The sequence below is a fragment of the Neoarius graeffei genome, chromosome 22, assembly GCF_027579695.1.
Source record: "Neoarius graeffei isolate fNeoGra1 chromosome 22, fNeoGra1.pri, whole genome shotgun sequence".
NCBI classification, from domain to species: Eukaryota; Metazoa; Chordata; class Actinopteri; order Siluriformes; family Ariidae; genus Neoarius; species Neoarius graeffei.
This window is the reverse complement of record NC_083590.1, coordinates 12,059,848-12,072,597: the sequence shown is the minus strand read 5'-3', so window position 1 is coordinate 12,072,597 and position 12,750 is coordinate 12,059,848. Positions and strand designations below refer to the sequence as shown.

General features: G+C 45.3%; 1 protein-coding gene across 1 annotated transcript; it reads left to right on the top strand.

Annotated features, from left to right (window-relative positions):
• Positions 1–4,950: 4,950 nt before the first annotated feature.
• si:ch211-106h11.1 (volume-regulated anion channel subunit LRRC8D) lies at positions 4,951–9,554 on the top strand. The gene is made up of 4 exons (XM_060904011.1): positions 4,951–5,841; positions 5,940–6,190; positions 7,661–8,038; positions 8,441–9,554. Exons 1-4 carry the CDS (start codon positions 4,951–4,953, stop codon positions 9,552–9,554), a joined length of 2,634 nt encoding a protein of 877 aa, XP_060759994.1.
• Positions 9,555–12,750: the final 3,196 nt, after the last annotated feature.

The following is a 12,750-nucleotide window of genomic DNA, read 5'->3' as shown; positions in this document are numbered from 1 at the left end:
CCTGCTCCACAAGACTGCTGAAGAGCTTCATCCACCAGGCTGTCAGGATGCTGAACTCTGTCCACTACCTACTCCCTGCCCCTGGTCTGTAACACATTCATTTACACAAGAACTCTATCTCATCCGTTTGCACATTACACTACAATCATTTGCATTACTGTCATATCTGCTGCTATTGGTCATTTGGACTACTGTTCATATATACCTCATAAGCTACTCTTCTATAGCCTGGGCCCGCCCATCCTAAGCGTGATGCAACACGAGGGCCTGTTGCGAGCTTAGTCTGGCCAGGCAAGCTATCTACAGCTCTTCCAAGCTCCTGAAAAATCGGGAACCAATCAACTTTGAGCATCTCCAACGGCCCTGGGTAGAGGCGTGTTCAAGGCACTGACATAGTAGAACTGCGACCGGAAGCCATAGATTGTTTACAGAATCTATGCCGGAAGCGCTTCATTCACGCTTCCGCATCTATTACGCATAGATGCTGTATTGAAAGCATTCAACGGGAAGTTCTCATTGAAAACGGAGCAAAGAGCAGCCCTGGAGGTATTTATTGAAAGGAAGGACGTTTTCGCCTTGCTCCCGACCGGCTTCGGTAAGAGTTTAATCTACCAGTTAGCCCCGTCGCGTCGCATACGTCAGAAGAAAGAGTGATGTGATTGGTTTAAGCTTCATCACAGCCTTTTCTGGCTTCGACCAGTAGCAAACTGAGGCATTTCAGGGAGGCGGGTCAACCACGCGCTCTGGGAAACGGTTGGGCTTAATATCTTGGCCAGACCAATAGCTCGGAGAGCTTTGAAGTCGCGTTAGCCAGGCTAACTCTTCTAAGCACCTTCTCCATTACGGTTATTGTACTGTATTTGCACTACTGCTATTTTGTACATTGATTTTAGAGTGTATTTTTACCTATATTATCTATATTTTATATATATTTTTTCTTTTTTAATATATTTTTATCTGATTTTACAAGTAAGGTGAGAGAGAAATGGCATTTCAATTCTCCTATATGTCCTGTATATACAGTGAATTGACAATAAAAATCTTTGAGTCTTGATCTTGAAGTGCCCTCTAGGGTATTCCTATGTGCTAGAAAATATGAAGTACCTTTTGAGGTATTCCTATGTGCTCAAAAATATGATCAAGTGCGATCTAGGGTATTCCTAAGTGCTAGAAGATATGATGAAGTGTCCTGTAGGGTACTGCTATGTGCTTGAAGATATGATGACGCGCTTTCCAGGGTGCCCTTCCAGTAAGTGATGTAGCGCCCTAATGAGTTCCCTTCTCTGTGAGGAAACATGATGCAGTGTGATGGGTGGTCAGTGCCCCATAGGTACCCCTAAATGCCCTTTTTGTCTTGTATTATTCACACGATGTCATGTGTGTTTACTTGAATTAGCATGTGTAGTTTCAGGCCATGCTGAAATGCACTTTCACACATTTTCGCACATTTCATTCACATTACTCACATGTGAAAATGTAACAATAACAAAATAAAACGAATTGTGGAAAAAAACACACATGAAATGGATGTGATTTTTGTTCCTCTACTCTTCTGAAGGTCAAGTTAGCAGCTAATCCACAAGTCATGAGCACGAAGAAGAGGAAGAATTATCCATCCATCCATTATCTGTAGCTGCTTATCCTGTCCTACAGGGTCGCAGGCAAGTTGGACTATGGGCAAGAGGCAGGGTACACCCTGGACAAGTCGCCAGGTCATCGCAGGGCTAACGCATAGACACAGACAACCCAAGGGTGCAGATCCGATGTCAGGATTGGGGGGGGACACAAAAGTGATTTTTTTTTTTTTTTGCCCGTATGCAACTCATACCATGCAACCATAAATCACAACTTCGTAGAGGCTTGCCACATCATTCAAAAAGTACTGCACAGGGAATCATCTCATCTCATTATCTCTAGCCGCTTTATCCTTCTACAGGGTCGCAGGCAAGCTGGAGCCTATCCCAGCTGACTACGGGCGAAAGGCGGGGTACACCCTGGACAAGTCGCCAGGTCATCACAGGGCTGACACATAGACACAGACAACCATTCACACCTACGGTCAATTTAGAGTCACCAGTTAACCTAACCTGCATGTCTTTGGACTCTGGGGGAAACCGGAGCACCCGGAGGAAACCCACGCGGACACGGGGAGAACATGCAAACTCCACACAGAAAGGCCCTCGCCGGCCCCGGGGCTCGAACCCAGGACCTTCTTGCTGTGAGGCGACAGCGCTAACCACTACACCACTGTGCCAACAGGGAATCATTTGTCTGAAAATACATTTGTTTGAACAATTTTTAATAATTTAGTGGATTTTTATTGGGGGGGACAATTCATGTTTTTCAGAAATTGGGGGGGTCATGTCCCCCCCCCCCCCGGGATCTGCACCCATGAGACATCCATTCACAGTCAATTTAGAGCCACTGCATGCCTTTGGACTGTGGGGGAAACCGGAGCACCCAGAGGAAACCCACGCAGACACAGGGAGAACATGCAAACTCCACACAGAAAGGCCTTCGCTGGCCACTGGGCTCGAACCCAGGACCTTCTTGCTGTGAGGCGACCGTGCCACCCCGGAAGAATTATCCCTCTTCACTTTAACCAGCAAAACATGTAACAGTGCCCTCTGCTGGTTTTATACAATATTGCACACAGACTCGGTCATGTGATCTGAAATTTTATTCAAGACACCTTTGGTCAGCATTAGGCAAATAATAATAAGAAGAAGAAGAAGAGAAGAAGAATCAGAGAGTTTGTGAAAACAACACTAAAGGGAATTTGAATTAAAAGTTAAATAAAAACTAATATTTTATGTTGGACTTTGAATGAATAAATAAATATGCACTGTTTGTGAATAACAGCATTGTCCAAACAGCTTTTACTTCACTGCCATGGCAACCTTAAACAGAGTCCCAGAAGCACGTGCTCCACTTTTGAGCGCCCTCTCATTGGCTCCATCCCAAACCCGCGTGCTTCCCTACAAACTAGTGCACCACAAACAGTGCGCGAGGATCGGTCGCGAGCTTGCGAGTAACCATGACAACGCCCAAACTTGCACACTATCGTACTAAAGAGTGTGCAGAGTCTTTTCTCACTCCGCACTGAAGAGCTTCACCCCGGCCAACCGGACTGCACCGGCCCCGGCTGTGGAGCGGCCCTGTCCCAAACGGCTCCCTACTCTCTGTCCAAGTGCACTGCTGCAGGGGTGCAGGTCGAGTCCACGCCACACAGCGCACGCCATGGCTACTGACTGTGTTATATACGCAGTGTCATACTTTCAGACATTGTGCATAGTGCACTGTAAGCTGCTATTTTATGATCCATAGTGCCCCTTACTAGGGAGTAGGGTGCTATTTGGGATTCGGCCCATGCCATTCAGTTTGTCATTCTCTGTAAGCGTCTAAAGCTGTTCATGCTGGACAACTAAAGGTTTCTTACTTTCATAGCAGTAAGTAAATATATATGATATATAACATTATCTCATTGTACGTGTATAGTGACAATAAAGGCATTCTATTCTATTCTATCTATATGTAATATTTTTAGATATGCTTGTTTTTTTTATCTAAAAAAAAAAAAGATTTTTGGTATATACAGGGTGTCCCAAAAAATCTACTCACTCTTTAAATTACAGTAAATGCATTGAGTGGGTAATTTTTTTTTTTGGGGGGGGACACCCTGTATAATTCAAGCCTTATGCTATATTACTACTACTACTACTACTTATTATTATTATCTCATCTCATCTCATTATCTCTAGCCGCTTTATCCTTCTACAGGGTCGCAGGCAAGCTGGAGCCTATCCCAGCTGACTACGGGCGAAAGGCGGGGTACACCCTGGACAAGTCGCCAGGTCATCACAGGGCTGACACATAGACACAGACAACCATTCACACTCACATTCACACCTACGGTCAATTTAGAGTCACCAGTTAACCTAACCTGCATGTCTTTGGACTGTGGGGGAAACCGGAGCACCCGGAGGAAACCCACGCGGACACGGGGAGAACATGCAAACTCCACACAGAAAGGCCCTCGCCGGCCCCGGGGCTCGAACCCAGGACCTTCTTGCTGTGAGGCGACAGCGCTAACCACTACACCACCGTGCCGCCTATTATTATTATTATTATTATGCAAGTGAATTTTCAGTATCTTCATGCACTACATCAGTACATCATGCATTTCCCCCTTTCAATTTAAAGTGTGTGGAGCTAATCTTGGGTCACGTGTATGTGTTAGTCTGACCAATCACAGGGCTGATATCACTCCTCAATTCCACACAACTTTTATCGAAACTGTTACTGCTTAAAATGTCTCTTCTGAGCAGCCTAGAGAGTCAAGTCAAAGTCCTTAAAGGCAAGTCTCGCCACTTGTCAGCTATCTTGGTAATGCACCTGGGCAGTTATTTTGGGGTAACAAGACCAAGCACCTGTCTAAATGAATGAACAGAGAGGCATAACTGCACTTTCAATGGCCACCAGGACATAAAAACTGCATATAGATTCACCAGTCAGATCTGAAAACCTGTTAACCTCACTGGTGAAAGTTAACCTCACTGGTGAAAGCTAACCTCATGAGCGAACACTAATCTTACAAGTGAAAACTAACCTCACTGGTGAAAGCTAACCTCATGAGCGAACACCAATCTTACGAGTGAAATCTAACCTTACTGGTGAAAGCTAACCTCAGAAGTTAAACCTCATTGGAGGAACTTAACCTTGCAAGTGAAAGCCTGCCTAGGGATCATAGCCTGCTGTGATAACTCTATATTTGCTCAGAAGAGTGAGCTGGTGTTTGAGCAGCATTTCTACATAGCCTCTCTTTTTATTTCCAATTTTCCAGATGTTGAATATTTTTAAAATCTACACTGTGTTCCCTGGGAATTTAATGATCCCTGTTTATGAAAGCTGTTGTTTCATCTCTTTTCTGTCTGTCCCTCTGTGAAGGTGATGTTCACGCTGTCGGAGCTCTGGTCTGTTACTGAGAGACAGGGTCACAATAAGCTCCTGAAGCCATGGTGGGAGGTCTTCATGGACTATCTGGTGGTCCTCATGCTCATGGTGTCAATCCTGGCTGGGACTCTGTTACTCTCACGAGACGGGGTGGTGTGTGTTCCCATCAGGTCCACCTCAAGCAACTCCAGCACTTCTTTTGGAATTCTCTCAGATCCCATCACACCTCATACTTTATCAAGTGTCCCCATATCCAGGAGTCTGGCTACAGGCATTCGGACCGACCTCGACTACCAGCAATATGTCTACGTGAGTGCCGTGTGCTACCATGAGGCTCTGCCATGGTTCTCACGCTTCCTGCCCTATGTCACATTACTGCAGTCATTGCTTCTGCTGGCTAGCGGCTCCTTCTGGTTCCACTTCCCACTCACCTCTGCCCGCATTGAGCACTTTTTAACCATCCTTGCCAAGTGCTGTGAGTCTCCCTGGACCTCCAGGGCACTTTCGCATGCTGCCAAGCTGGACAGAGCACATCACAGTTGCCCTCCAGATGAGGACAAAGTGACAAGGACCCCAATGTCACACACACCTAAACTCTTTACTCGACAGTCCAGCCTTGACTCAGGGACTGACAGCCCCCTGCTGGCCAGGACAGGCAGTACCTCTGCCAAGCCTTCTCCATGTCTATCTAATTTGTCTCACTGCTCCACAATGTCCTCTCTCTCGATCTTAGAACCTACTTCACTGCATAAGGCAGCTACTGTTCTTCCAGAAGATTCTAGCACCAGACCCACACTGGACCGGAGTGACGGAGAACAGGCCAGAGCTCTGTTTGAGAGAGTCCGCAGGTTCCGGGCACACTGCGAGAGCTCTAATATCATTTACAAGGTCAATAACAGGTTTGGAATACCAGTTATATATCATCCTGCCTTGATTTTTTTTTTTTTGTAATGATAATCCTGGGTCCGTTGTCTCCTTTATCTCAGGTCTACACAGCTCAGACCATCTTCAAAGTGCTGAATTTCATTGTGATTGTGAGCTACACCACACCTCTGCTGGGCTCCATCTCTTTTACTCACATCTGCCAGCCCCATTCCCATGCTTTAACAGGGTACCAAACCTTCCAGTGTAGCCACCTGCTCTCATCGGTCCTGCGCAAGCTGATGAAAGCCTACATCTGTCTCGTGGGCCTTTATGGTCTGCTAGGCGTTTACACCCTTTTCTGGATTTTCCACAAGTACGCTTGTTTATTAAGAGTAAGAGTACAGATCTAGAATTAGGTCCATTTTGACTATATAATTGTTATTGTTTGGATGAAAATTGGGGAAACTGATCCTGGATCAGCACTGTTACTCTGAGACTTGTGTATCTGTGTTGCTGTACTACATGGATCCTTCAAGAAATGTTACAGAAGTATACAGTAGCCTCCTAATTAATTGGCACCTTTCATGAAATTGTAGAAGGGGCAATGAATATATGGGGGGAAGCCATGGCCTAATGGTTAGAGAAGCAGCTTTGGGACCAGAAGGTTGCCAGTTTGATTCCTTGGACCAGCAGGAATGGCTGAAGTGCCCTTGAGCAAGGTACCTAACCCCAAACTGCTCTGGGTATGTTGTACATTGCTCTGGATAAGAATGTGTGCTAAATGCTATGAATGTAAGGAATGTAAAATATTCCTTAGGGGTATAAGCAATAAATGTGGCACATATACAGTATTTATGACAGAAGCTAGTTTGAATAAGAATTATGTTTTGTTCAATATAAATAGTTCCTCCTCATCCTAGCATAGGAAGGATTTTAATTATTGTACATAATTTTTTGAATGGTGCCCATAATTCTGGAGCACAGAATATAACCAAGTGTCTTCTTACCTTTATCTCTCTTTGCAAATGAAGGATCTTTGTCATCAGCTAAAATGTCATTCTTAGTTATTTCTATGTTGCCATTTTTTCCATCTTAAGATTTTCCCACATTTTCTTCGCAATTCTGCCACCTGCCAATTCCCACCCACCAGCCAGCTCTCTGCTGTATGTCATATGACAGCTAGCAAGCAGGGAGGGTGAAGGCTAAATACTCCTCATGGTACAACGTCACATTACAATATAACACATTCGGTGGAAAAGCTATCTACCCTCTTTTGCATACATGAGCTCATAAAAACGCCTGATTGGTTAGTGTCCTTGTGAGTGACAGGAGAGAATATGCCCCTCCCCATCTCTAGAGAGCATTGGTGAGTTTCCTCTGAAGTAGCACAAAAAAAACAAGCACTTTAAATTTGATTCAGGAGCTAAAATTGGATGGGAAGACTGGTTTAGTTGCTAACCATTAGTTGATCTGCTGAATGATACTAACATATGTGTTTATCTTTCCTTCCAAGCTTTCAGTCGAGCATGGAGATGAATGTTAACAGAGTGAGTAGATGTGATTAGTGTATCTTTTAACAAAACATCTGCTACTCTCTTATTAGATCCAGACTGATTTCCAAATTCCCTTTCGTTCATTAATCAACAGAAGTGGTGCTAGTGAGCAACTAGTAACAGAAGATCTGTTACAGATTACCTAAAAAAAAGACTGGGTTCCTGAAAAGGTTCCTGTAGTTGCATTAATAAGAACCATCATAGGCTCTGTTGCTCAGTAGCACATCTTCCCACTGAACTCATGAACAGCATCTTCTGACATTTTCAGCACGTCTCCGTCTCATTCACAGGTCTCTGAGACAATACTCCTTCCAGCATCTGCATGAAATAGGTTCCATGTTGGATGCTCCAGATCTGTGTAACGACCTGGCCTTCTTGTTACACATGACAGATCAGTATGACCCCCTGCTGGCTCAGCGTCTCTCAGTTTTCCTGTCTCCTGTCAGCGAGACTCGGCTCATGGAGGAGAACTTGGAACGTCGCTGGAATGCCACCCGTCTGCGCTCAATGATAACCTCCGATCACAAGGGGCGCTCTTTGCTGCAGCTGGTGGCCGTTCCACATCTCCCTCCTGCACTCTTCACCCTGAGCCAGCTGGAAGTGCTGAAGCTGGAGTTAATTGGAGATGCTAAGCTAACAGCACAGATCTCCAATATGACTGCCCTAAGGTAATAGTTTGAACGGTAATCCATGGGTTGCTTTCAGGTCGCACTTGAGTTTCTTTTCAGACCCTGCGCCATTTGCTGGTTTTGGTTTTGAGCTCAGGTGCGATCCAATCCCTGTAATCAATCCCTGGTTCTCATGAAAATGGTGGTCTGGGGCTTGCTTCAACCAAAAGGAGCCCCATGACAAATGCAGGTCATGTAATTGGTTCAAGTATGAAACTGCCCTTAGTTCCAAACTGTTTGATTGGTGCATCCCAGAACATGGGAAAGTTTTTGAAAGCCTAGTCATACCCTGTGTTTACAGAACATCTAAAGTACTTAATAGATCAGGAAAGTTGATTTCTCAAGTCTATTTTCATTGTATTTGTTTCAGTGAAGCCCAAACTAAACACTTTCTTTCCACAGGGAGCTTCACTTGTACCACTGCTCAGCTACAGTAGAGTCTGGTGCTCTTACAGTCCTCCAGGAGCATCTGGAGTCTCTGCACCTCACCTTCACCCAAGCTGCAGAGATCCCTGGCTGGGTGTACTCATTGCGCAGCCTGCAGGAGCTCTACCTGAGTGGACGAGTGGCCAGTGAGGGCACTATAGGCCGTGGCTGGGCGCTGGGCAGCCTGCGCTATCTGCGCCACCTTCGGGTCCTTGCATTGCGTGGCACGCTCCAGAAAATCCCATCTGAGCTGAGCGAGGTTGCGGGAAGCTTGGTGCATTTGGAGATCCATAACGAAGGTGCCAGGCTATTGGTGCTAACAGGGCTGCGACGTCTGGTGGGGTTGACTGAATTGGAGCTGCAGGGATGCCAGCTTGAGAGATTGCCTTCTTCTTTGCTAGCATTAACAGGATTGCGTAGTTTGGACCTGCAGCATAACAGCCTGAGGACGGTGGAGGAACTGCTGGGATTGCAGCATCTGAGGCGTCTTTCTTGCCTACGATTGGCCCACAATCGCATACTGGCTGTTCCTACCAGCGTGGGGGTCCTGCGGGCTTTAGAGCTCTTGGACTTGGCACACAATGAGTTGCGGAGTCTTCCACCAGCTCTTTTCACAATCCATCGACTCCGGCGCCTCCTGTTGGCTGGGAACCTGCTTGAGGAGCTACCTGCTGAAATAGGCGCACTCACTCTCCTCACCGAACTCGACCTGAGCAGGAACAGACTTGAGAGGCTTCCAGAGGCACTTTTTACCAACTGCAAGGAGCTGCGCATTTTGAATTTGAGCAACAATTCCCTAGGAACCCTGAACATGGGATTGGGCTCTTTGAGGCACCTTTCAAAGCTGGATGTACAAGGCAACAACTTCGAGGAACTGCCTGTTGAGCTCGGTTGCCTCTCAGGGCTTCGTGGAGGTGGTTTGCTGGTGGAGAGCTGGCTGCTCCACACTTTGCCACGTCACATCAGGGACTTTCTCCAGCAGCCATCTTGTGCTTCTTCCGAAGCTAATTCCCGCCCTTGCTCGGATATATTCCCTGCCTTCTCTGCTGCCCAGTGGAGTCTTCTCTCCTCTGTGGAATCACGGATATAGTTGAGAAAAGATCTGAAAATGCTTTTGATTTGATGTTGAGAAAGTCAGTGTGTGGTTTGGGGGGGGTTGGAAACAAGCTTTTGTTGTATTTACTAGAATATTTGTTATATTTGCCTTAATTTACTAGACAGATGCAGCAGTTTCTGCTTGAATAGTGAGTTTCAGTGGAAAGCAAAATACTGACACCTTTCACCATTCTTATGATGGATTATTAACCCAAGCTCAGGATTAAACTGGGGCAACATGATAACCACAACCATATTTAGCCCAGTGTTAAAATAGTGATTATTGATCACAGTTATCAAAGCAATTTAGGAAGAGTTTTAATCACGTTAACATTTTATGATATAAAATCAGTAGAGAACAGTCCTTTATTTAACACTGCATTAATCACTCACTCACTTACTCAGTGTTGTACTCTAAATAAATGAATGCAAAAATAAAATGATATCAAATGAACTAACTTTAGCTAAGCACGGCAATGTCGCAGTGGACAGGCAACTGCATGAAAACTGATGCTTAAATAAATATTATAGGCAATAGGCTAGCAAAGTGATTTGCCTTTAACTCTAATCATTTTAAAATAGTCCATCAGAAACTAACAGTATGCCAACCCCAGAAGTCAAGAAGTCAATTACATCTCAAATCAAAGGCTACTAAATCACATCATATCCTGTCGTACATTGTCGAGGAGAGGATTCAGTGATCTCACCAAATACTGAATCATTGCTTTATCAATCCAAATGGTATCATATCATGTGAACATGTGAGGTTTACACCCCAACAGAGTACTGTCTGTTTACATATGGGTCATGTGTGTACAGTTATAGCTGAATAGCAGGAATTTAAGTTCTAGCGTAAGGCTGTATTTTGTATTTACAGTGTTTTTAAACTGTCTATATATTAATATGTATTTTAAGATTATACTACATTGGTAACTCCATTAACTTACAATTAAAAGAATAACATTTGACTAACACCTGGTTTTCATCGGTTGTTCATGTTGTTGGTGGCAGACTGGCTGGTTTGAGTGTTTCGGAAACCTGATCTCAGCCAGTTTTCACACACACACAGAAGAATCTTCTTCTTCTGGCTGTTCCCATTAGGGGTCTCCACAGCGGATAATATCCCTCCATTTCCTCCTGTCCTCTGTATCTTCTTCTGTCACACCAATTGTCCTCATGTCCTCCTTCACCACATCCATAAATCTCATCTTCACTCTTCCTCTTTTCCTTCTACCTGCAACTCCAACTCCAGCATTCTTTTCCCAGTATACCCTGGATCGCTCCTCTGGACGTGTCCAAGCCATCTCAATCTCACCTCTCTCACTTTGTCTTCAAGCCATCCTACATGTCCTGCCCCTCTAATAATCTCGTTTCTAATCCTGTCCAACTTTGTCACTCCCAATGAGAATCTCAACATCTTCAACTCCGCTACCTCCAGTTCAGCCTCCTGTCTTTTTTTCAGTGCTACTGTCTCCAAACCATACAACATCGCTGCTCTTACTACTGTTGTCTACCAATGTTGTAGTCGAGTCACTAAACCTCAAGTCCGAGTCCAGTCTCGAGTCCCCAGTGTTCAAGTCCAAGTCATTAAAGAAAATTTTGAGTCAAGTCCGAGTCGAGTCCACTATTGATCTGAGTCGAGTCCAAGAACAAGACTCTAACCGCACCATTTGACGGTGGCTGTTGCTGCCTTTATGTGAAACCGTCTCTGCTGCTGTGTTGGACTAACGTTACTGCTTGACTGCCCCATTTTAGTTAACAGGCTACAGATAAAAAGCTTGTTCATCACTCAGCAAGCCCCGCCCACTACCAACAGGGCAAATAACATGAAAGAGGGTTAACACTAGCAAGTTCATCACTCAGCAAGCCCCGCCCACTATCATCAGAGCAATGAACATAGCGTGTCAATTCCTTCTCTGGGTGGAGTCTTGCCAAATGACGATTGAAGTTCAAGGTTGTCCCCGTCGTCTTCTTGATAGTTCTTCTACATATGGAACACACAGCAGTGCATTTTTTCCCACTGCACGAGAAGTCTGTATAAGCAAAGCGGACAATCCTAGGGGCGTTCTCTCCAGGCATTTTAGCGCCATTAACGTGAATTTGTTCCTGAACATGACATATGAACAGGTGAATGTGCATTCTCTTGCACAAAATTAGTATAAAAATTAATGTAGATATAAATATCTTACACCAAATAATTATGGCATGTTACAAAAAATAAAGAAAAAATCTGAGTCCTCATCTTCAATTAAGGAGTCCGAATGCAGTTAATGCACGAGTCCAAGTCGAGTCACGAGTCGGACTCAAGTCTGAGTTCTGGACTCAAGTACAAGCCTGTCTTCAACACTTTCCCTTTCACTCTTGCTGGCAACCTTCTGTCACAAATCACTCCTGACACTCTCCTCCATCCATTCCAACCTGCTTGTACTCTCTTCTTCACTTCTTGGTTGGTGTGAGAGAAGAAAATACAGAGGACAGGAGGAAATGGAGGGATATTATCCGCTGTGAAGAACCCTGACAGGAACAGCTGAAAGAAGAAGAAGAAAGAAACCAAACTGAGATTAGGAATAGGGAGTCAGGTGAGTGTTATCATCAGACAGGAAGAAGGGGGACATGGTAGAAGGGGTAATGTGCGGCCCAAACCAGAGAAGAGAAGGGCCCATGAGTGTAAAAAGGGTATCAAGCTCTCATACCGGGCGGCACAGTGGTGTAGTGGTTAGCGCTGTCGCCTCACAGCAAGAAGGTCCGGGTTTGAGCCCCGTGGCCGGCGAGGGCCTTTCTGTGCGGAGTTTGCATGTTCTCCCTGTGTCTGCGTGGGTTTCCTCCGGGTGCTCCGGTTTCCCCCACAGTCCAAAGACATGCAGGTTAGGTTAACTGGTGACTCTAAATTGACCGTAGGTGTGAGTGTGAATGGTTGTCTGTGTCTATGTGTCAGCCCTGTGATGACCTGGCGACTTGTCCAGGGTGTACCCCGCCTTTTGCCCGTAGTCAGCTGGGATAGGCTCCAGCTTGCCTGCGACCCTGTAGAACAGGATAAAGCGGCTAGAGATGATGAGATGATGAAGCTCTCATACCCCTTTTGTGAAGCGGTTGTTTCGTTTCCCCAATATATGGGTCTGTGCATTCCTCACTGCACTGAATTGCATACACTACATTGTCCTGTTTGTGTCTGGGTATTCTGTCCTTAGGGT